Raw genomic sequence first — 24,753 nt, forward strand, 5'->3', positions numbered from 1 at the left:
TGCAACGACATCTATTGGCAAAATACGACTTTTTCGACTACCCAATATTTTTATACATATATATATATTTTTACATATTGAATATTATTTTATTTTCTTAAAACTATGTTATGATATATCAAGTATTAATATGCAGCTATTTATGTTTTTTTGGAAATAACGATAAAATATTTTTCAATAATTTTTCTATCTAAATTCCTTTTGCTGTCATTAATGCGCCTAAAAAATTATAATTTAGTCATAAAATACCCAAACATATGGCTTATGAATTGCAAATTTTAATAAAAGCGGTCTGTGCAAAAAGGTGCTTGAATTTATTGCCAGCCTGCGCCTAACATTCCAAACTGCCACGCAAGCCAATTTTCAGCACAGATTTTTGCGCAAGTATCTATTTAATATAATAATATGTTATGCCAAAAAAAACAACAACAACAAAGACATAAATTATATGTAAATTTGGAGAAGGCACTCCGCAACACTTACGCTGCTACCCTAATAAACGCACGAAACATTGTGGCAACTCAAAAAATAACATGAACTGCCCCTATTGCCAAGCCACCATAACCAATTACGATTTGTCACCGCAGCAAAAGAGGCAAGAAAAAACTTTACATACTGGCATCTCAAATATGCCGCAAATAATATGCCTAAAATTATTATGACACCACACCCTAATGCTGGCAACCGCTCAAACACTCAAATACCGCTAAAAAGCTATTATTTTTATATGATTTTCTATGCATATGAGAATATGTGAATAAACTTATTTAAATAGGAGCCAAATCCGGACACTCAACCTCTGCACACTCAACATTTTCTGTGTGTGTGTTTGCGCATTCCGGTCAACGCGTGGCGAAGTGTAAATACCGTGTAGGAGAATCTAAAGAAATTGTATCATAAAAATGCAAATTATCTTTTTGGCAAAAGCTGCAAAGCTTGCTTCTAATAAGGGAACGAAGTTATTTTTATGGATTAGTGTTGAGCCAAATCTTTTGCCGCCGCATTTGAGGGTAAACCATTTACTCGCATGTGTTTGGCATATCCCTCTACGCTTCGGCCTGTCAATTTAGTTGTGCTTTTATTATATTTTCTTTCCGTTCCTTTTGATTGTTATCACATATTATCAAAGCTATTATTACAAATATTTGTCATAAATTTCAAGATAATCGCATAAACGAGCGATCTTTTTTGCAATGCAGAGTAGGATGAGGCGTATAGTGGTTTATAAATATCTGCGTAAATGTATGGTTATGATTTAATATAAAATATGTATAGCTAAGGGCAGCCGCATTATAAAGCAGTGTAGTGAAGCTTATATACAATAATTAAACGGCATTAAATTAAAAGATTACATTATTTGACCTCATCATCATGGAAATTTACTTCCTTAAGTGCTTCCATCTTCTTCTTCACAGAAAAACTTTATTCTGGTAGAGACCAGACGATTTTTTTGTGCTACCTTTACATCGACAGCCATTAACGTGCATGTACTTATGTGTAGGCTTAAGTAAGTCATTATAAATCTAATAAATAATGATAAATGTGATATATTCCAACTACCTTGGGCATTTTGAACTCCTTAGAAAAAGGACTCAAATCAACTTATAAGAGTTTCCGATCAGAAATCATGCTAAAAATGGCGTTCGATCCACTTGCCTAGATGAATATTATAAAGACATGCTAAATTGAATCCAAAAGAAGAAAAATCGTTAACTTCGGCTGCACCGAAGCTATTATACCCTTCACAGCAATATTTTTTGTTTCACGAACCAATGCCTTGGATATTAATGTCTGTCAAATTCCCCGAAAAGGTTTTCCATACATGCACTTGAAGTCAAACCTTCAGTTTTTATGGCAGCTATATGCTATATTTGTCCGATGCCGCCGATTCCGACCGATGAGCTGCTTTTTGATGAGCACAGGACGTCTGTCAAATTTAAACCAAAATCTCAAAAACTCAAAGACTAGTTCGCGTATAAAAGACGGACGGACCACCGATGGACAGACATAAATCATTATATACATATATATGTATATTTTCTAGAGTCTTTAACGTTTTCTTTTAGTTGTCACAAACATCGTGGCAAATTTAATATAGGGTTCAGGGTAAATATATACATACATATATACATATATATATTAGTGTTTTTTTAACTATTCATTTTTCAGTCTCATCATGAAATTTCCTTGGAAATACCCTAAAAAAATTCCCTGAGCTCGTATAAATTTCAATATAAAGCATACAAATAATTTTTAATTACGCAAAAATCCCTTCTTAAACAAAACAGGGTTGCGTATGAGCGTCTCGCTAATTTTCGGGGTATCGGTAACTCATACGCATTTCCTAATTAACGCAGATGTGCGTATATTTTAAAAATGTCAGGCATACTCCATGGAAAACGCATAGAACACAACGTATTTGATTGGCAGCAGCAGTTCAAGTGACGCTGACAACACCCCTAGCCAACCCCCTATAAGGACACACATACTAAAATATTTCATGATTTCATTGCATACCCACAGGCGGCAACACAAGTGTACGCTTGCGAGCACAGCAGTGTGTGGGGAACACATATACGTTGCACTTCAGATATACCTGCGTCTTCTTAAAAAATATGAACCCTTTTGTTTCAACACAGTTTGGGGTGCAAATGTCACAGCGCTGCAGTTGGCTTGCATCCATAAAAAATATTATAAAAAAATATATTTTTTCATTGAGCGCTGCATGCAGTTTCACTGCTTTATAATAATATAAATGTATACACTTCTGCAAGTACATATGTAAACATATATACATATATTCTCCAGTGTTTGCAGACTCCTCGTGAAAAGTAAACCGTGCGCAACATCACATGTGGCACGTATGTATATGCACTTCAGCTTACCATGCATTATTGTGCAAACACTTGCTGCAAAAAGTGCGTAGCATTGTGCTAGTATAGAAAATAAAAACAAAAACAGCAACAACCGCTGTGTTGACAAGTGCAAAGACTGCAACAGCGACGACACAGTAGCCCAATTCATTTCGGGGAGCAATGCAGCAGAATAATAGCAGTCACTAAGGCAACAACACATACATTTATAAATGTATACATGTGCATTTATATTTTGTATCTTAATATATCTCTATATAGACTTGGAGCGGCTAAAAAAATATTTATTATTATTTTTTTGCAATCTTGAGAAAAAATATTAATTCTCGAAGTATTCAAACAACCATAGCGAAAATGGTATGTGGATCCTATGCCTGTTTAAGAGTTTTTATGAGTTTTCACAGAAAAATATGTCTTCTAAACATTTTACTTGAAGCCTAGCTTAAACATATTACTCTTTTCCTTACTATCCCCATGGACGCTACTGAAATCTTCTTCACTTCTACAGTGCAGATATTTGCTCAAATAACGTGAGGCACAAATCATATACTTTTTTCTTTGTTTTACTAAAAGTTTGCATTAATAGAATCACCGTCCATCAAATAAATGTCCAACTATACCGAATAATGCACATTAGTTACTTTGCCAAGGCAAAACTTTGCGCGCTTTAAAACTGACATAGTGACTTCAATTTCGCCATTTAGGAGTAGTGCTGCCACCCTCAACACATTTCGAATTTTATCTAAAGTAATTGTGGTCATAAAAACTTGTGAAAAGTGCACTAAAACCATTTGCCATTTCACTTAAATGCTTTTTTGTTCCGAGGCATCATAAAAACTTAGAAAAATTCACTAATACAGAGGAAGAAACGGGCACGAAAATCAATTTTCATTTCATTTCCCACTTTGTCGCCGCAACGCCAAGCCAAGCAACACACACATACACGAAAACACATTGACAGAAAAAAGCATGTGTGTATGTGTGCGTGCGTTGGCGCTTGTTGTTGGCGTCGCAAAATTATTATCACCTTAGTTGGTCGGACTATTCATTGCATGATTCCTTGCATACTCTTCTACTATATTAAAATGATTGGACATTAGGACAAGTGGATTTTCATGTTTTGCCACTGCCACAACTATGCACACACACACACACACACGCACGCACACTCAAGTATAAGCACACGTAACTTGACCAGAGCAGTCGCCGGGCCAACCGCTCATTCGCACGACCATATTTCATTAGTTTTTATGAGTTTTTCGTACGATGGCGAACGCTTGGAAATTGCTTCATTCACGAAAGTGTAAAATATAACTTTTAGATTTGCTCCACTTGCGCAAAATTTTGGTGTATGCGTGTTAGTGTTACAGGTGCGACAGTTAGCGCCATTGGCCTATCTAAATTTCTAGGCCACCGACAAGCAAGACGACAATTGCGTTAGGCGTGCAGGTCACCGCTTGGCTGGTTTGCGGCAAAGTCGCTAAGTGGAGGCGAAGGCACGTAGCAAAGTTCTTTAATTTTATGTCGCCAAAGAAGTTGTGTGAGGCACTTTAACTGGGTGCTATGGCTAAACATTTAAAGGACTTATTACTTTTGAAGGAATATCTAAAATAATTTTTAAAAATGCCGGTTTTGGTTAAAGGAGATCTCAAGGACGAATACTTCGAACTCCTCATTAGTTGTCAATTTGACCATTCGATACATGACGAAAAATTTTAGAAATTTTAAGTTAAATTTATCGATAACTATAGAATTTTATTCAAAAAAAACTTTGATAAAACTGAAGTAAAAAATATGTAACTATTATCTGAAAATAATAAGAAAATAGAATATAAGAAATTCGATAACTATCAGTAATTATAGTTGGAGTTATTTTGTACTCATTAATAACCAGACAAAAAATTCTAGAAATCGAATAAACAATTTTCGATTACTAAAATTTATCGATTAATATCGTTTTCAAAAATATCGATAAATATCGAAATTTGAAAATTTATAAAACTGAAGTAAAAACATGTATTATATGTATTTATCGATAATAAATCGTTTATAAAAATTATCGATAATTAACGAAATTAAAAAAAACTGTATAAAATTGAAGTAAAAATATGTATTATATATGTATCAGATTCCATTCGATTTTACTGGAACTAACAATCGACTTTAGTTATTATGTTTTTATGTTTTGAATAGCGTATATTAAGTCTACCGCGAAGTTTGCAAAAACCAAAGGGAAACATGTAGATCCCATAAAATATAAATATGAGTAAATAAATTAACAGCGCGACGAGCTGAGTCGTTTTAGCCATGTCCGTCTATCTGTCTGTGTGATAATTGTTTTCCTGTTTTGAGATATCGATTCCCTGCGAGACTTAGCATAGATTATTCTCCATTGCAGCAATATAATCTCCGAACAAATTTTTTAGATCGGACCACTACAGCATAAAGTTGGCATTCTACTGATCTACGAAAATCACGCTAACAAATTTTCTTTACAGTTATACGATATGGAAAGTTCATGTGAGGAATAATATAGCAACTGTGTAGCCAAATTATACGCTATTTCTTGTTTTAAAAGAAACTGAGTCCTGCAGACGGTATTTTCAGATGTGAGATGTGGTTTACTACTACTCAAAATCTTAATCCATTTATTACTACTATTTAAAATATTATCGAAATATTTATATCATACTCATTCTTTATAATAAACCTGTTTAGAATTTCAGTTCGTCATATCGATTTAATGAAATAACGACAATTTTGTTTCATTTGTTTAAAGAAATCTAGACAATATACTGCTACCAATTATTAAAGTACACTAACCTCTGAAAACTAAAATTACCTTGACTGCCAGGTACTTAAAGCTCACGTAGACCCAACATTTATAATATTCAAGCAGTGTCTTGATATTTTGTAGTGCGTACAAAGAATTTCCGGTTCAACAGTTTCGTGCTAGTTCATAAAAATTACGGCAATTTCGCACTTTAATAGACGATTATTACACACTTCCACAACGAGATTATTCACAGAACATATGGTGAACCACGGTTGTCTACCGATAACATTTATTGGGTTATTCATACTTTAAGGTATGTCAGTCAACGTCAAATATGTAAATAACCTTTCCAAAGTGAACTAATGAAGTTGTATTCCACCCATACTAAAGCACGTTACTCACTTTAACTAGATTAGATAATGTTGATAAAACTAAATAAACAATAAATTATTGATAATAAACAACAACAATATTAACACAAAATTTGTACAAAATGTGCGAAAAATGTGTTTAAGCCCTCATAAACATAACATTGATAACATTTGTTTGAAGCAGACTCTTATAAGCAGTAAAATTTGACGGGAGCGCGATATTACGTATTAGTTCAATAGCTGACGTGAAGAACTAAGCATCTGTTTCTAGTTTTAACGAGTGAAGAAAGCTTTATTATTTAATTTTTCATAAAAATGCCACCACACGATCATCATGGACCGCCACATCACGGTGGACCACCTCATCACGGCGGACCACCTCACCACGGTGGACCACCACACCACCATGGACCGCCGCATCACGGTGGACCACCACCGCCACCTTGCTGCTGCCCCCGAGTCGTTTGCTGTAATATACTGTAGTTGACATAGGATTTATTGGAAACTTATTTGATTAAGTTAAAATACATACAAACTACTTTTTGTAATGTGAAATACAGGAGACATGAATAAAATATTTTTTACTATTACTAAAGTGTGCAGAAGTGTATAAAACCTAATGAATTTAAACAAAACAGATTTCCTTTTCTAAAGAAAAATGGTTTTCCAAATATTTTGTACCAGCTTAACAAGCAAAAATATAGTTTAATGAAATTTGTTTTCTCATTATTATTAGTTAATGGAAAATAAAATAAAAAAAAAAATTAAAAAAAGTGTGTTTCAATAATGGAGGTGAAAAGCATACATTTTGGCGCAGTTTGGAATAAAATGCATTTCGCAAAATTATTTAATACAAGCTGATACACAATTTATGTTTTGATTTTTATAAATTTTTTTTTTTAATTCGATATTAGGCGATAAATTTTATCGATATTTTATCATACAAACCAATATTTTCGATGTATTTTATAGATATTTTATCATAAAAATCGATATTTATCGATAAGTTTAATTAATCGACTATATATAATTCGATGTTTTATCATAAAAATCGTTATTTATCAATACATATTTATCGATAAATTTAGTTAATCGACAACATATAATTCGATGCTCTCAATAATTTTTTTATTTGTTAATGAGTGCAAAAAATTTGCAACTATAATTATTGACAGTTATCGTTTTTTTAAAGGGTGATTTTTTAAGAGCTTGATAACTTTTTTTTAAAAAAAAAACGCATAAAATTTGCAAAATCTCATCGGTTCTTTATTTGAAACGTTAGATTGGTTCATGACATTTACTTTTTGAAGATAATTTCATTTAAATGTTGACCGCGGCTGCGTCTTAGGTGGTCCATTCGGAAAGTCCAATTTTGGGCAACTTTTTCGAGCATTTCGGCCGGAATAGCCAGAATTTCTTCGGAAATGTTGTCTTCCAAAGCTGGAATAGTTGCTGGCTTATTTCTGTAGACTTTAGACTTGACGTAGCCCCACAAAAAATAGTCTAAAGGCGTTAAATCGCATGATCTTGGTGGCCAACTTACGGGTCCATTTCTTGAGATGAATTGTTGTCCGAAGTTTTCCCTCAAAATGGCCATAGAATCGCGAGCTGTGTGGCATGTAGCGCCATCTTGTTGAAACCACATGTCAACCAAGTTCAGTTCTTCCATTTTTGGCAACAAAAAGTTTGTTAGCATCGAACGATAGCGATCGCCATTCACCGTAACGTTGCGTCCAACAGCATTTTTGAAAAAATACGGTCCAGTGATTCCACCAGCGTACAAACCACACCAAACAGTGCATTTTTCGGGATGCATGGGCAGTTCTTGAACGGCTTCTGGCTGCTCTTCACCCCAAATGCGGCAATTTTGCTTATTTACGTAGCCATTCAACCAGAAATGAGCCTCATCGCTGAACAAAATTTGTCGATAAAAAATTTTCGAACCGAACACTGATTTTGGTAATAAAATTCAATGATTTGCAAGCGTTGCTCGTTAGTAAGTCTATTCATGATGAAATGTCAAAGCATACTGAGCATCTTTCTCTTTGACACCATGTCTGAAATCCCACGTGATCTGTCAAATACTAATGCATGAAAATCCTAACCTCAAAAAAATCACCCGTTATAACTGCAGCTACAATTACCTATAGTTATCGATATTTGCAATATTATCGAATTTTAAATTGAAATTCAATAATATCGTACAGTAAAAGTTAAACATTCAAATTCAGCTTTTCTCTTTTTCTTTAAATTTATACTTCTTATTTTTCAAAATTTCTGTTATGCCACAAATCAAGCGGTATTTCTCTGAATTAACAGCGCACACCCATTGCAATGGCGCCCTGAAATATGTGACAGCACACGAACAGCGTGTTAAGTGTTGGCAGGTTGGCATTATTTCTTGCAACAATCGTAACAGCTTAATTGTGCCAACAAAAGCAATATACACCGTTAACTGAAATATATGCTTTGTTTGTATGTAATGCGCAGTAAAAAAGCAAATGCCAAACACTTGAGGCACTCTAGCAAATCACATGAAAATCACTTGACTATTAAATGCGGATAATCCAACAAAAGTAAAGTTCCACACGACAGTGAAAAATTCGCATAAATTTTGGGCGCAAAATTATATAAGTATGCGCCGACATACGAATGTAAATAATGTAAGCACACCTCTAAAAAGTAGTCACGGCATCGCAGGTAAATGCTGAAAGCAAATAAATTCCATTTTGTGCACTTGTGTGTGTGTTGGTAGTGGATTGGTGGCTTGTACTCACTTTGGTTTGTCAATGTGTGAGTTTAAGTGAGGTCTTTTGGTCTTGGATTTCATTGTTTTGAGTTTTTATTTTTTTTCAAAATAATTGTTTGTGTGTGTGCGAGTGCACATATATTACAGATATTTGACTTGGCACGCAAACATGTCAACTGGTCCTCGACGACTCAACGCGGCCATAAATCTAAGAAATAATAATACAAAAATTGTACTTGCTTAAAAAGTGAAGGGGAAGCTTTTGCGACGACTCTTGCTTATTTTAGTAAAAAAAATACATAATTTTATTTGCTAATAGAAAAATTTATAAAAAATTACTCAGATAATTCGCGGAATTGAAAGTCTTTCGGCCAAACTATTTTGAAAGAATTTTGGGAATTTTGACATGAATCATTTATTGTTTCCAAAAATACATTGCTGATTCTATATGTCAAACAAAAGTTGCTTATCAGTGGCGAGGGCCACTCATAACTAAACTAAACTGACTTTTCTTTTATTTATTTCCTTTCAAGATAACGGTTGACTTTTATTATATTTACTTACTCGCTTTTAAGATAACAGTTTCTACTATTTGCCTATACATATTTAAGTGTATTAATCAGTTTGCAACACATTATTATCTATCACTTCAAATATTGCAATATCAGAAACAAATATTGGGAAAAACCCGAACGCCAGAGTCATAAAAATATATGTGTTGATAAGAAATTCATATAAGTCTACGTATATGGAATTTTAGCTACAGTTTACTTGTGCCGCTTAGAGAAGACAATTGTTTTCGCAATAATACATTCAATTATTAGTACATATTCAAACGGTTGTGTAAAGTTCGATAAATAACTTTAAAATGCCACCTCCACCACCACATCATCACCATGGGCCACCACACCACGGCCCACCACACCACGGACCACCACACCACGGTCCACCACATCATGGTCCGCCACACCATGGTCCACCACACTTCGGACCTCCACACCATGGACCTCCACATCACGGACCCCCACATCATGGACCTCCACATCATGGGCCACCACATCACGGACCGCCGCATCACTATTAATACGGATAATATTCTTATAAAAAAAAATTAATTAAACATTTTTTATTTAAATTAAGTGGTATAAATTGTGTTGAAAAATGGAAAAACCAAAAATTACAAATTAAGCGAATTTTTTTCAGAAAATAAAAAAAATATTGAAAGTACAAAAAATAAGTTCTATAATTATCAAAAAACTCAGATTTCAGTGGCTAACAATTATTGAAGGCATTTTAGTTCCATGTGTCTACCACTCGTCTAGACCAGTGCTTATTTTAAAGCAAAAACTTTACGAACAGTATTTTTTTTGCATAAAAGAGCGAACAAATCAACGCGAATGGCGAAAATAAAGTTTATCTGAACTTGGAAAAAATATACATAAAAAATTAAAAAATGTTATAAACACATTGAAAGAAGTGGATTTCACCCAAATCTAGAGGAGAATTTGATATTAAAGTGAAAATGTTTTTTAAAATATTTCTTAAATTTGAAACAATGAAAAAAAGTATACAGTGAAAGAACTGATGAGATTATAAATTCAGTGAGACTTTTTCTTACAAAAATCTCTCGTGAAACTGAACAAATATTTATCTTAAGGAAATGTAAAAGAAATATAAATATTTTTATTATAGCAAAAATTAAATTTTTTTCTGGTTTAGCTATATGTATTATTTTATGGTACACAGTTTTTTCAGAAATCTGTATTTATTTTCACTCCAAAAATTATTCGAATTTATTTTATTTAAACAATTTTCTTCATTTTCACTCTTAAATTTTAAATTAAATCATAAAATTTAAATAATCAACTAAATAACAATTATCAGCTATCATTTTTAGCTATCATCGATATCACTTTAATCGAATTAAAATGCCAAATGATATTGTCAACAAAAATATTAACCAGAGTACGAGTAGAGTATTTTCCACCAATACCACAAACATATATCCCACGCATTTTGAGTGAAACCGAACTCTACAAACAGCTGAGCGCAGGCAAACCGTTAACTGGGCAGCAAACGGTGTTCAGCAGCGCCATTTCTGACACAAACGGCAAAAGCTTGCAACTAGCAATTATAGAGAGAGAGCGCAGAGTATGCTCATTTACTGTTGTGTTGAGCGAGTAAAAGAGAGAGTGTAGCTATAAACAGTTAAGAGTCTACACGGTTTTGAGTGTTAATTTTGAAGCTACTTTCATTTACATCCAAGAAGTTGTTAGCGTAAGCAAGTTTTAAACTTTTGGTTGACTTTCAGTAATATTGACCGAAGTAGAGGGAATGTAATGAGGGAAAATTATAGATTTCATGCCAGAGGTATTGAGATTTAGAAATATTGTACTTTAGAAACAAACGCGAAGTTTCAAGTAAAAATAAATATGACCACCAACCAACCCTGTGTTAATACAATATAAGTTTAGCTCCTATACTTATGTATGTATATTATATAGCCTCAGTTTTAGCAAATATTTCTTAAGGAGTTATGTATGGTTTGACAGCCTATTTTACGCAATTTTCTTTCCATATAATTATTGAATTAATTTAATAGAACTTCTGAGCTATTCAAAGATCAACATTTGAATAATACTTTGTGAATTTTAAAAAATTGTTTGTTTTAGGAATTCAGCCATTGGCAGCTGGTTCCCGGAGGCACTACCAAAAAACGTATGTTTGTGGTGATCAGCATAACAGACGAAGGATTCACCCAAAATTAAATTATATTTCATCGGTTAGTGGAAGAGTGTAGGTCGTGGTTAATCGAAGGATTAAAAAAAATGTTATTTTTCCAAAGATGAAAGCATACAAACATTTCACTGTTTAAGTCCAATTTTTAGTCGATCAGTCTAGTCTGATGAGCCGCTTCCACAAAATTGAATATTCTAGACATATCGCAGTATATAAAAAAAATGTAAAATTCAAAACCCACGTTGAATAGATAAGTAAATGAGGATTGCACCTTGACTTAGAGTCTATCGTCCCCTCTTCTACAGACTGCTGTGCAGTGTTCTAGTGTTTCAGACTCCAAGTCGCAGAACCGGCAATTCGCACAAGAAGCTAGGCCCATGTTATACAAGTGCTTCTGAAGCTTACAATGGCCAGTGTAGAAGGCGACAAGTAGCTTCATTTTTCCCTTGAGAGGTTGATTTTGAAATCTTTTAAGGTTGTAACCACCTACCAAAAACTTGGCATGGCGCATGCCTCGATTTTGTTGCCGATGCTTCTTTCTACCCACTGCTTCATGTTAGCGGAGCAACTCCTTTATGGTGTGGGGACCAACCGCAATGAAAGGGTCCGGTCCTACCATCTTGGTGGATGCTGCGGAGCGGGCAAGCTCATCAACCAGTTCATTCCCGACTATACCATTATGACCTGCCACCCAACTAAGGTGCCCTTGGTTACGATCTGATAGGCTTTTCAGTCGTTCTATACACTCCTGCAATAATAGCGATTTGGTATCGTACTCAGAAATCGCTTTGAGTGTCGTTTGACTATCGTTTAGTTTAGCTATACGTTCATTCCGATAGTCGCGTTGGAGGTTTAATTCTATACAGCAAATACCTCTGTTTGGAAAATACTCGGAAGACTACGCAAAAGTATTGACAGTTTTGTGTGTGGTCCTGAGATCCCTGTGCCAATTCCCTCCGACGTTTTCGAGCCGTCAATGTACCACCGATTTTAGGAAAGATGTCCATATATTTATACAAAATTAGTTGCTATTTCTTCGTTTTAGTCTTAATATTTTCAAAACTTATAAGATGCTACTGAAGTAAATTTTGGCGCCAGAGAAATATACGGTGATAAAATCGCCAAATGTATAGTTGCGAGCCCAAAACGCAATGAGCAAAGAGATTTACATACAGGTGGAAAAATCTTGTATCACGGAGCATATACTCCGTGTATGGTTACACATACTTTTTTTTGCGATATGAAGCGTTAAACCTTGTGTGTTGGAGCTTTTGGTTTTGACTTGGCTCCGTATTTACTTTGGGATATGGATTTGGCGTTATAGTAAATTTGAAAATTCAATAAACATAAATTTATGTAAAATAAACGCAAATTTCATATGAAAGAAAAATATTATTTGCCAGCGCTGAGTGTGTGTGTGTAAATATGGACCTTCTTAACCATCAATACTGCAAATGCACAGAGCTAGTCGAATATATAGCCATATATATGTGTATATATAAAATATACATACGCAAAATATTCATACGAATATGCGTATAAATATTTTGGCAAACTCTGCGCAAAAGATAAAGTGTACCGACAACAGTGTGTGTTCTATACCAAAGCAAAAACAATGAGGAACGGAAGGATGCTGGGCGGCTGGGCAGTCTTGCGACTAGGCGGCGCTGCTTTCACGGCTATCCGCTATTTATCACAAATAAATGCAATTGAATTGATTTTTTATTATTTGCATTTTCTAGACAACCTACACACACACACACTCCAACGCATGTGTTTGTGTGTGCATGCTTGCCTCCTTACAACGCTGAGATTCGCTTTGCTGGCAAATATGAAAATAACAATCCTTTAATATCCTTTTTATTTATTCTTATTCCGCTTTTGTGTGTGTTTACTTCGCTTTCAGGAGATTTGCAGGTGCAAATCTGTTTGTACGCTAGAGGCAAAAACATAATTTTATAGCTGCTGCCCTGAAATGCAAAGCGGAAGCGTGTGAGTCGAACATGTTGTTGTTATTGTTGTACAATATTATAATATTTTTTCAAGCGAAGATCGCTTTCTTACATTGCTTGCGGTGAGAGTCTGCCGATTTGCATATTTTATGTTGTTGGTGTATTTGTGAATTTAGAAATACCCAAAATAGCTTGGTAATGTAAGTGAATAAGACAATAGGAAGACAGCTCGAGGAAAAGTGTCGGGATAAGTCGGGGTGTCTGAATGTAAATAGGTATGTGTATATGAAACTACATATGAAATATATATGTACATATGTGAAATAGAAATATGTATTAAAAAAAATATTATAAAAAAACGGATTTTCTAGACTATGACTCATAACTCAGCAGGGTGCGGAATTTAAAATAATAAAAGAAAATTTTTAGTGTAAATACCAGTATTTTCTGGTAATAAAGGTTATCTTAAAAATGGAAAACATTGCATATATGTATACCTAAAATTAGGATTTGAATTGGGTGAACTTATCTAAGACACACACCTTATACTCCGCACAGGTCTAGTTGTCATGTCTTCTAATTAACCCTTAAATGCATGATGATGTATATATACATCAGTGTTTTCTTCCTTACATAATTTCTAAACGGTAACTCAAACACAGTACTTTTTACTTTTATTAGGTGCTAAAAATATCTGTGTTGGTTTTTGAACGCAAACTTTCATGATATGACATTTCACTTTTTAATTTTAATAATTTGACAGCTTGGCGCGCCACTTACAAATACACACTTGGTATTTAGAAAGGAAAAACCATGCATTTAAGGGTTAAGCCAATACTCTTAGGAAACCCTTTTTTATATGTTTCTAAACATCTTGACGTCGTTATCGCTTTTCTTGCCTCCAATTAGGTTTTCAATTGAATGGACTTAACTAAGACACACACCATATACTAAACCCAGCCACTTCATAAGACCATGATTTTTCATTATACAGAAATTGTTACAGAAAAAATTTATTCATGTTTCGAAATATCTTTAAATCGTTGATATTTCCTTCAAAATAATAGGCTTATTTTCTGTTAGTTAAATAATACTAATTCTTAAGAAATTTTGGTTTACCTAGTTGTAGTGACTGCAACAACTCAAAACATATATGCTGTCCATGTGTTAGAATAAAATATATTGGGTTGTAAAAAAAGTCTTGCGGTATTTTTATTGAATCAATTTGTGTGGCACCCACACATCGAGCTTCTTAGTGACTCCAAGCTTCTTCAAATGGTTTATAACGGTTTGATGACTACTATGCCGGTCTCTTTCGACCAATTCAGCGATTTTATCGCAATTTTCGACGACAGGCCTTCCGGAGCGTTGCGCATCTTCGACAACCTCTACATCAGAACGAAAACGTTGAAACCATCGTTGTGCGGTGGAAATGGAAACTGTATCGGGTCCATAAACTCCACAAATTTTATTAGCGGCTTGAGATGCATTTTTGCCTTTATCGTAGTAGTACTTTAAAATATGCCGTATTTTCTCTTTATTTTGCTCCATGTTTGCGACGCTATAACTCACGAATGACTTAAAAGAAACGACAATCAATCAAACACGTGTTAGCGCGTGAAATAATCTTTCCAAAAAGGTATAGCATGACCCGATGCGACGAATAAAACTAGAACTACGCGCTTTCAGCTCGAACTAGCGAGAATACCGCAAGACTTTTTTGACAACCTAATATTACTGGATGCTAGTTGTTAGAAGCTTGCTCTTCTTAAATGCTCCGCAGTTTCGAATTAAAGGTTCAAAACCTAGGATATCACAAGTATTAAAAATTCAAATATTATATCAATATGTTCCAATATATACACTACAGACCTGGCCACTTGGGGTCTATGTGGCCTTCAAGGTATGTAAGGTACTCTTTCCAAAATATTAAGCTCACTACAGAACAAGTGCTTGGCGCTGTAATCCTTAAAAGGCTGTCACCTTTGTAAAGAAACAATTTCATTAGTGAAAAGTAAAATTCTGCGACTGTTGGACGGCGCCAATGAATTTATTTTCATATATACAAGTATATCTATCTTTTATATACGTAAAAATAGGCTTCAACTGGAACTACCATCGCGCTCTTGCAAGTAATTTGTAATCAAATTATTGGCAATGACTAACCAGACATAGTAATATATACCATATATCTTTCGTTGCCACATATGTCTACCTACATGTTAGACCCAGCAAATTAAGCGACATTTCTAAATTTATATCTATGCACTTCAGTTTATAAAAATACGCCTCCAGCAGCGCCTTTTTAAAAGGCATTGTGGTCATGTGTCAACGGCGTCAATACGACTGACTGCCCTAGAGTCGTTATGCTCTATGCTGACTCCTACACACCACACACAATCAGCAACATTTCCGCTTGGCGTCAGTCGTTTTCTTTATTCAATTGTGCACACCCTTCGCTGTCTGCTGATTAGAATTTCTGCAATTGAAAACTCGTTTGAATGCCTTCGAGAAAGTCTCTGCCGCGTCTTGCAGGAAGTTCGCTTTGTTCGTACCGCTAACTTGCCTGTATTTGTCATGCAGTTACTGCTTTCTGCTTTCATACAAAGTTTTCGTAGAATATACGTAAGTATGGTAAGTTCCTTAAGGAGTTCAGCCCGCATGGTCGCCAACACCTTGACCACATGCATGCAGTCGCAGCGTGCAAGTGCGCAACGTGTGCCCGCAAGCTCTGCCAACGAAATTGAATTTAAAAGTTTTTGATTTAGGGGGTGGCTATGAAAACTACATAAGTTTATTTTGCTGGTTTTTATTTTTTTTTCAACTTGTTCACCTCTCTTGCTTTTGCTTGTCAACGCGTCAGACGAAAGTTTTGTTTGTTGTAGGAACTTTGGCGCAGTTTCTCATAGCTTTGAGCAGTTCAGGTAGAGCTGGATATTCTAAAGTTCACTAATCAAAATTTTGTGTTTTGTAGGTGGTTACGTTTTGTCAGTAGTTTTTGAGAAAACACTGCGGTGAGAAAATAATTTCACGTTTTCGACCGGTCGGCTGGCCACCAAGATCGTGTGATATCACATCATTAGCCTTTTTCCTATGGGCCTATGTAAAGTCCGAAGTCTATGCGGACAATCCTGCTTCGATTCGGTTACCGGTCGAAATGCTCGAACGAGTCATCGAAAATTGAACGATCTGAGACGCAGCCTCGGCCAACGAAAGAGATTTATTTATGGAAAAATAAATGCCAAAGAATGTTCTTTCAAGCAACAACAAACATTCCCCATTAAATTTCAAGTTTCTGTGTTTTTTCTGTGTAAGGAAATGGATCACCCTTTACATACATAAGAGCGATTTCCAAGCGCAGTAAGTCCACAAGATGGCGCTGAGATGAAATTTTGGAAACGCTTAAGAAGTTATGATCAAATCGACCGCATAAATTACAACAATTATGATATTTACAATAAACAAACAATTTACAATAAACAACACATATAAAAATAATTATTTTCACTTTTATCTATTCTGTTGAAAAATTCAATTACAACAATAGCAAACTATTACAATCAGTGTTGAAGCCCAATTGCGCACTCTCATGCTTGAATTAACAATTAACTGAACTGGAAAGCAAAAACGTAAACAAATTTTCTAATTTTTCTGTATTTAAAATGTTTAATGATGCCATAATGTCAAATTAATGAACAAATAGCAAGTCATTACTCAACAGACAATCAGCATTGCGAATTAGATAAAACGGTGGCTTGTCAATTCAACCAAAAAAAAGTAATAGAAGATTTAAGTATGTAATAATTTTTTTTATAGTTTTAGAAATTTTATTGTAATACAAATTGTTTGAGCAAAACTGTTACATCACTTAATCCATACTCCCCGGCAGAGTGTTGACTGAAACTTTAACTGCATAATTTCATGCTCAATTTATGTCTGGCATTTCTCTTATTGTAGCTAAGTATATGCACTATAAGTTGTTAAATATATGCATACATACATCTATATCATATGTAAATCAGTGGCGAAAATTGTCAACATCATTAATCAAACTGAAAAATATGCACCTAAAAGGTGGCAATTCTAACAAAATGCGGCATTTCAAGCGCAATTTATTTCCTTTAAGATGTTTAATGATATATTTTTCAAAATGTGTGTTAGTTCACAGAAATGGAATTGAAAGAAATTGAATACACTTGCAGCTCTCCCGTGCTGTGGCCTAAAAGTAATGTTCTTTGACTTGAAAAGTGACAGATGTGCGGTAATGTGGGTATTCATATATTTACAAAGAAATGTTCTATATATAAAATTCACTGATTGGTTGGAAAATTTCGATATTTTTTTATATTTCAAACATTTTATACTATTGCAACTTGCTAGAATCAAAGTTCGTGAAATTTCTTCAGTTGCTGGCTATAAAATATTAAAACATGGAATTTGAGGATAGTGTCAACCCGATATTATCAATTTTATATACAATTAACAAGCCGCATACAGATATAAAATGCTCTTTGTGTTTTACTAAGGTACCTCACATACCATCACCAATCTACAATCTTGTATGTGGAGTAAAGTCAGTCGAATCTTCGAAAATTCTGATACATATAGTATATATATACTTACTACTGTAATCAAATTGAATGGTGAATTTTTTATTTATACTACGCTAGTTTTTCGAATCGGTAAATTTTTTTCCGTAAGTTGATAGTACAGTTAGTGACATCTATACTCAAGTTCACGTCAAAATATTCATTAATATTTGTGATACGCGTCGTTTTGTGAGGCTCTAAAAGTGAATTCATCGATTTTTACTAAGTATGTCTGAATTTATTGAACAAAGAAGTGCGATAATGCACCATCTCCTACTGCATTGGTTATTCGTGCTCATTTCGCCACATTTTCAACTAATATCGCGCCGCAACCACCGCATTCGACTGATTTACCTTCGTGTAACTTTTGGCCATTCAGCATATTCACATGACTACTCTGAGGACACGGTTTTGACTCAATTGAGGTTAAAAAAGCTGAATGGCTATGAAATGGTACCTAGGCTAGGCTATGCCAAATGGCTGATCAAAGAAGGACGGTTGAAGGTATGCGCTCCCACGTGTTTAAGTGCAAACGCGGGACAGTCAAGAGCGGAGTTGTTTTCACCTCATCGTCTTCCATACAGCTTCTGTAGATGGCGTATGGTAGGATTCCCAGCCTTACTGCATGGACGCCAATAAAGCAAAACTAGGTATTGTGATACGAATAAAGATTGAAAAATATGTAGAATTATCCAAAAAACAAAAACTTATCCCTAAACACGAAACAAAAACAAAAGATATATAAAAATTCACTAAAAAAACGGAAAGTCGAAATCATTTGAAGATTCGAAACTTATTTAGAACACTCAACATATTTAAAGATTTTGGCCGACTCCTAATGCGCAAACTTGAATAAGCACACTCATAAACCTATTTTTATTTCGAAAAAAAAAATCAAATTTAACTTTTAAAACAAATTAACGGAACGTAAATTTTATTTGCAACATAAAGAAGTGCCTTAAGAGTAATAATTTTAATATTTTCTTCACATGACTACTAAGTGATCGTGTTTAAAAAACAAAGCTCTCATGCCCAGCTGCATAACATTGGCGAATTTGGTAGGCGGTGTCACATTCGTCGGTACCCTTCAAACCATTGCACTTAGCTTGAGCAGCCTTAGCTTTCTCGTCGCCGATCAATTTGCCCAAAATGTTCTGTACCTTTTCCTCATTGACCTTACCATTCTGCAGTAAATCCAATTTACCTAGTGTGCACTTGGCGAAGCATTTGACTTTGCCATCGACTTGGCTGTCATCGCCTTTGAGGAGAGCACGAACCGCGTCTTCGGAAGCACCGGTTTCCTTAAAGCATTCAGCAGCTGCAGCGTGTACCTTTTGTTTCTGCTCCTCGGTCAACTTGCCGACGCCCTGAAAGAGTGGAGTGGGGGTGTGGGAAACGGCGTTAGAAAGGGTGCTAAAAATATTTATAAATTTAACAGTAATCGCTTACCTCTTGCGCAACAGCGACGGCGACGAAGGCTAGCAAAACAGCAACAGCGAAAAATTTCATGTTTGTTGATTTTGTATTGTTTTAGGTAGTTGGTGTGAAAAACGGGTTCTAGTTCTCACTTTGAGCGTTAGCTGTGAACTGAATGCCGGTTGCTGGGCGAACTGTCTGTTTATATCCGCTTCTAAGCCGGCAGCTCACCAATATCGCCTAAGACTGTGTGATTTTATTTACTATTTTGTAAATTTTTTTGTTTTGTTGTTATCTCGTTTTGTTATAAACACATTAAGCAAGTATTAAGCGAGGTTTTAATTGTAAGTATTTTTTATTTTTACTTTATTCACTTGGTTTTGATTTATTTGTTTTTGTTTGAAACTTTTCGCAATTAAACAGCCGGCGACTGCAAAACAAAACAAGAAAAAGCCTTAACTTCGGTTGCATCGAAGTTTTAACATACCCGTTACAAATATAAAAACAAACTCCAGACAAGAACTTGATTCCGATCGTATAGTTTGTATGGCGGATATATGCTTTAGTAATCCGATCTGAAAAATTTCTTTGAACATTGCATTATTGCTTTAGCAATAAGTCTTGCCAAATTTTAAGAAGATATCTTATCAAATGAACATTTTTGCAGGTGATCTGATGAAGTATTTTCCCTTAGCATTCGTACGAGTTCTTACTGGACATTGTTCAATAGGCATAAATAAACCTAACCTCCTGGACGAAAATTGTGTGAAAGAAGGATCAGTGGATATATCGAGGTTGGTTTTTCTCCATTGCTCTACTTTTGCAAGACTGAGATTAAAGCATCCAGCACTAGCAGACATTCCTGAATCTCACATTAGCTGCCTCAATAAATTTGATCAATTTAATAAGAGTTTTGGGTTTTACAACGGATTGGTGTCCTAAGCTGTTCAAGGAAATCGCTGCTAGGTTCGACCATTTAATGTAACCTAAGATGGCTTATTTTGATTATCCCAATTAAACTAAAAGAAACCAAAGAAACCTTTCAAAAGAAATATTTCTTTATACTCTTGCAAACGTTTGCTACAGAGTATTATAGCTTTATTCAACTAACGATTGTATATGTCACCTTAAACTAATGGTGATAGATATATTGGTTAGATAATGGTCACTTATAAGCTAAAAAGTAAACAAAGGACTTAGTCCATCCGTGACCGTCTCTTAAACAACTTAAGTTACAATACCTAAATTCGCTCAGCGCAAACCACCTTTATTTGCCCGAATAGCGCCCTTAAAATAAGCATCTTTATTACCCAAAATTGCCCAAATCGGACCAAAATTAATCAAGTCCCCCGATACGGAATATATGGATTTAAGTTGGAACTGTGAACTTTAAAAAAAAATATCGGTCAATCTGTGAGATATTATTCCCTAAGGAAAGATTTTCCATTTCCAACTACATATCATGTAGCTGTTAAGTTGCAAGAGTATGAAATATTCGGTTACACCTGAACTTGGCGTTTCGCTATTTATTATATTTCTTTTTAGTTTGCAATTTCGATATGTTTCGAACTTAAAGTATCAGGTTTTTGCCAATAAGAATAAGTGATTTATAAAATCGTTCTGTAGTTGGTTCAGATATTAGCGAACACAAAAAAATGTATTGCGACACCCGCATACACGGCACATATTATTTTTTTGAAAAGCAGCGTTGCGTATACGCAATAGAGGAAGCAAATGGGTAAAGTAATTTATCAATTCTTTTTTCTTCAAATTTTACTGTTAAGCCGAAATTTTAAGTCTTTTCCTCAGATATCAGATATAAACGATTTCATTAAAGAGCTTTAAAGTTTCAAGCCGATTCAAAAAGCGCATACCTAATTAAGAAAACTCATAAGCATATTTTGATTTCGAAAACAAACACAAATTTAACTTTTAAAACACATGAGAGGCAAGTGAATTTTATTAGCAAAGAGGTGCCTTAAGAGTATTAATTTTAATACATTCTTCACATGACTACTAATACTTGATGGTGTTTAAAAATCCAAGCCCTCGTGCCCAGCTGCATAACATTGGCGAATTTGGAAGGCGGTGTCACATTCGTCGGTACCCTTCAAATCATTGCACTTAGCTTGAGTAGCTTTAGCATTCTCCTCGCCGATCAATTTGCCCAAAAAGTTCTGTACCTTTTCCTCATTGACCTTACCATTCTCTACAAAACCCAATTTCTCTTGCATGCACTTGGAGAAGCATTTGACTTTGCCATCAACTTGACTGTCATCACCTTTGATGAGAGCACGAATCGCCTCTTCGGAAGCACCGGTTTCTTTCAAGCATTCAGTGCCCAAAGCGCGAGCCTTTTGTTTCTGTTCTTCGGTCAACTTGCCGACGCCCTGAAGGAGTGGAGTATTTATGATTCGGCGTTAGAAAGGATGCTAAACAATATTTATAAATTTGTCAGTAATAGCTTACTTCTTGCGCAGCAGCGACGGCGACAAAGGCTAGCAAAACAGCAACAGCGAAGAATTTCATGTTTGTTGATTTTGTATTGTTTTAGGTAGTTGGTGTAAAAAACGGGTTCTAGTTCTCACTTAGAGCGTTGGCTGTGAACTGCTTCCTGGTTGCTGGGCCAATTGTCTTTTTATATGTGCTTCTAAGCCGGCAACTCGCCAATATCGCCCGGGGATGAGTGATTTTGTTTACTATTTTCTATATTTTTTATGGTTTGTTAGTTATCTTCGTTTTGTTATAAACACATTAAGCATGGCTTTAATTGGATGTATTTTTTGTTTTTACTTTATTCACTTCGTTTTGATTTATTTGTTATTGTTTGAAGTTTTATATATAAAACTACTTACAAGAACTTGATAGCGATCGTATAGTTTGTATGTCAGTTGTACTCTTTAGTGGTTCGATCGAAAAATTTGAACAATTTCTTTGAAGATTTTGGTTTCATTATTGCTTTAACAATAAGTCTTGTCAAATTTCAGGAAGGTATCTTATCAAATGAAAATATTTTCATACAAACACTTGATTCCGATCGTTTAGTTTGTTCATAGCTATATGCTCTAGTGGTCCGATACTACCGTTGAAGGTCTCGTTCGACTTAATACAGACGGCAGCAGTCACACAGAGGTGCATGGCTAAATCGAATCAGCGCGTCACGTATGTCATATAGATATGTAACTATTTCATAGAGGTCCGAAGGGTGTTACAAACTTCGGGGCTAACTTTATCCCTTTCAGCCCCGAAGTTGCTTATAAGCAACTTCTATGTATGTTTGACATCGTTTAAAAAGTTAAATACACAAAAACTTCTTTAAAATACACATCCTATAGATCAACTTCATGATCATGATTAACCCTTTTAGCCCCAAAGTTGCTTATAAGCAACTTCTATATATGATTGACATCGTTTAAAAAGTCCTTTGGGGCTGAAAGGGTTATATAGTACCTTGGTTGGAGTATACCTATAAATATGCCAAGTGGTATGTGGTGAAGAGAGTATATACTATATATTGGGTAGTCGAAAAAGGCTTTGTTCGAATAGGTCGTTTAAAAATAGACCACATTATTATCCACAGTGGTCCAAACTGAACCAAAACTATTCAAGTCCCGAGATACGAATATGGGAATCAAAGTTGTAATGCAAACTTTTCATCGAAAATATCGTTCAATCCGCGAAATATATTATCTAAATTGGTATTTCAGCCTTTTCTATTAATAAAGTTGGTGTACACCAAAAATTCGTTCAATCAAATCAATAATTTTTTCAGCCCCATATTCCTAATAGAAAAATTATCGAATTTCCATTTTTAGTGTATTCCTCAGATACTTTAAAGAGCATACTTATAAACCATATTTTGATTTCGTACAAAAAAATCAAATTTATGTAACTTTAAACAAACAAGAAAAGTACGTGAACTTTATTTGCAACCTTTAAAAGTGTCTTAAGCGTATTAATATTAGTTTATTTTTTTAATAATAATACATTAAAAAGCGAAGCCGTTGTATCCAGCTGAATAACATTGGCGAATTTGGTAGGCGGTGTCACATTCGTCGGTGCCCTTCAAGCCATTGCACTTAGCTTGAGTAGCCTTAGCTTTCTCCTCGCCGATCAATTTGCCCAAAATGTTCTGTACCTTTTCTTCATTGACCTTACCATTCTCTACATAGCCCAATTTAACTAGCATGCACTGGGCATAGCATTTTACTTTGCCATCGACTTGACTGTCATCGCCTTTGATGAGAGCACGAATCGCATCTTCGGAAGCACCGGTTTCCTTTAAGCACTCATTGCTCAATGTATGTACCTTTTGTATCTGCTCCGGGGTCAACATGCCCTAAAAGAGTGGAGTATGTGTGATACGGCGTTAGAAAGGATGCAAAATATTATATTTAAAACTGTATCACTAATCGCTTACCTCTTGCGCAACAGCGACGGTGACGAAGACAATTAAAACAGCAACAGCAAGGAAGTTCATGTTTGTTGGTTTTGTATAGTTTGTGGTTGTTGGCGTGAGAAACGTGTTCTAGTTCTCAATTTGAGTTTTAGCTGTGAACTGATTGTCGATTGCTGGGCCTATTGTCTTTTTATATTCACTCCCTAGTCGGGAGCTCACCAATATCGTCTGAGGATGTGTGATTTTCTTTACTATTTTCTAAAATTTCTTTTATATTATTTTCATTTGTTATAAACACATTAAGCGAGTATTTAACGAGACGTTGAATTCTAAGTACTTTTTTAAATATATTGTTTAAAAGTTTTTGTGCGAAATTGCAAGGTTTTCGCAATTAAACAGCCGGCAAATTCTAAAAAAAAAAAACATAAATACTATATGTCTAACCTTATTTATTTAGCGTAGAGAGTGTAACTATATATATGCATGTGTGTGGTTTAAGATTGAACTAGTTTTTCTCAAACCGAAACTATGTATATACTTTGAACTTATGTAGACAATCTATGAAATTCAAGTTAGGAATTTTTATGTCCGGCACGTGTTGGTAAGATATCCCAGTGAAAGCTAAACTTCTAACTGCCATAATACCCATATCTATAGGGTGATTTTTTAAGAGCTTGATAACTTTTTTTTAAAAAAAAACGCATAAAATTTGCAAAATCTCATCGGTTCTTTATTTGAAACGTTAGATTGGTTCATGACATTTACTTTTTGAAGATAATTTCATTTAAATGTTGACCGCGGCTGCGTCTTAGGTGGTCCATTCGGAAAGTCCAATTTTGGGCAACTTTTTCGAGCATTTCGGCCGGAATAGCCCGAATTTCTTCGGAAA

General features: G+C 34.8%; 3 protein-coding genes across 5 annotated transcripts; 1 reads left to right on the top strand and 2 right to left on the bottom strand.

Moving 5' to 3' along the window:
- The first annotated feature begins 6,183 nt into the window (after positions 1-6,183).
- Positions 6,184-9,986, top strand: LOC115065815 (histidine-rich glycoprotein). The gene is made up of 2 exons (XM_029548578.2): positions 6,184-6,438; positions 9,645-9,986. The coding sequence occupies exons 1-2, from the start codon at positions 6,336-6,338 to the stop codon at positions 9,851-9,853; spliced, it is 312 nt and encodes a 103-aa protein (XP_029404438.2). The 5' UTR covers positions 6,184-6,335; the 3' UTR covers positions 9,854-9,986.
- Positions 9,987-18,948: 8,962 nt separating this feature from the next.
- Positions 18,949-24,045, bottom strand: LOC105221864 (general odorant-binding protein 56d). Of its 3 annotated transcripts, none has more exons than XM_049453750.1 (2): positions 23,886-24,023; positions 18,949-19,416 (listed from the first exon to the last, which is right to left on the bottom strand). In XM_049453750.1, the coding sequence occupies exons 1-2, from the start codon at positions 23,943-23,945 to the stop codon at positions 19,060-19,062; spliced, it is 417 nt and encodes a 138-aa protein (XP_049309707.1). In that variant the 5' UTR covers positions 23,946-24,023; the 3' UTR covers positions 18,949-19,059. The 3 variants fall into 3 exon arrangements, with proteins under 3 accessions (XP_049309707.1, XP_011197299.2, XP_011197302.2); XM_011198997.4 differs by lacking the exon at positions 23,886-24,023 and adding an exon at positions 19,499-19,695; XM_011199000.3 differs by lacking the exon at positions 18,949-19,416 and adding an exon at positions 23,349-23,804 and having other exon boundaries at positions 23,886-24,045.
- Positions 21,390-22,093, bottom strand: LOC105221865 (general odorant-binding protein 56d). The gene is made up of 2 exons (XM_011198998.3): positions 21,935-22,093; positions 21,390-21,855 (listed from the first exon to the last, which is right to left on the bottom strand). The coding sequence occupies exons 1-2, from the start codon at positions 21,992-21,994 to the stop codon at positions 21,499-21,501; spliced, it is 417 nt and encodes a 138-aa protein (XP_011197300.2). The 5' UTR covers positions 21,995-22,093; the 3' UTR covers positions 21,390-21,498.
- Positions 24,046-24,753: the final 708 nt, after the last annotated feature.

This window comes from Bactrocera dorsalis, chromosome 3 (genome assembly GCF_023373825.1).
Source record: "Bactrocera dorsalis isolate Fly_Bdor chromosome 3, ASM2337382v1, whole genome shotgun sequence".
In the NCBI taxonomy this organism is placed as follows: Eukaryota; Metazoa; Arthropoda; class Insecta; order Diptera; family Tephritidae; genus Bactrocera; species Bactrocera dorsalis.

Coding starts and splice junctions, on each gene's coding strand:
- LOC115065815 (XM_029548578.2), top strand. CDS start 6,336: ATGCCACCACACGATCATCATGGACCGCCACATCACGGTGGACCACCT. Junction 6,439..9,644: donor ACACCACCATGGACCGCCGC/ATCACGGTGGAC, acceptor TTAAAATGCCAC/CTCCACCACCACATCATCAC.
- LOC105221865 (XM_011198998.3), bottom strand. CDS start 21,994: ATGAAATTCTTCGCTGTTGCTGTTTTGCTAGCCTTTGTCGCCGTCGCT. Junction 21,856..21,934: donor CCGTCGCTGCTGCGCAAGAA/GTAAGCTATTAC, acceptor CCACTCCTTCAG/GGCGTCGGCAAGTTGACCGA.
- LOC105221864 (XM_049453750.1), bottom strand. CDS start 23,945: ATGAACTTCCTTGCTGTTGCTGTTTTAATTGTCTTCGTCACCGTCGCT. Junction 19,417..23,885: donor CCGTCGCTGTTGCGCAAGAG/GTAAGCGATTAG, acceptor CCACTCTTTCAG/GGCGTCGGCAAGTTGACCGA.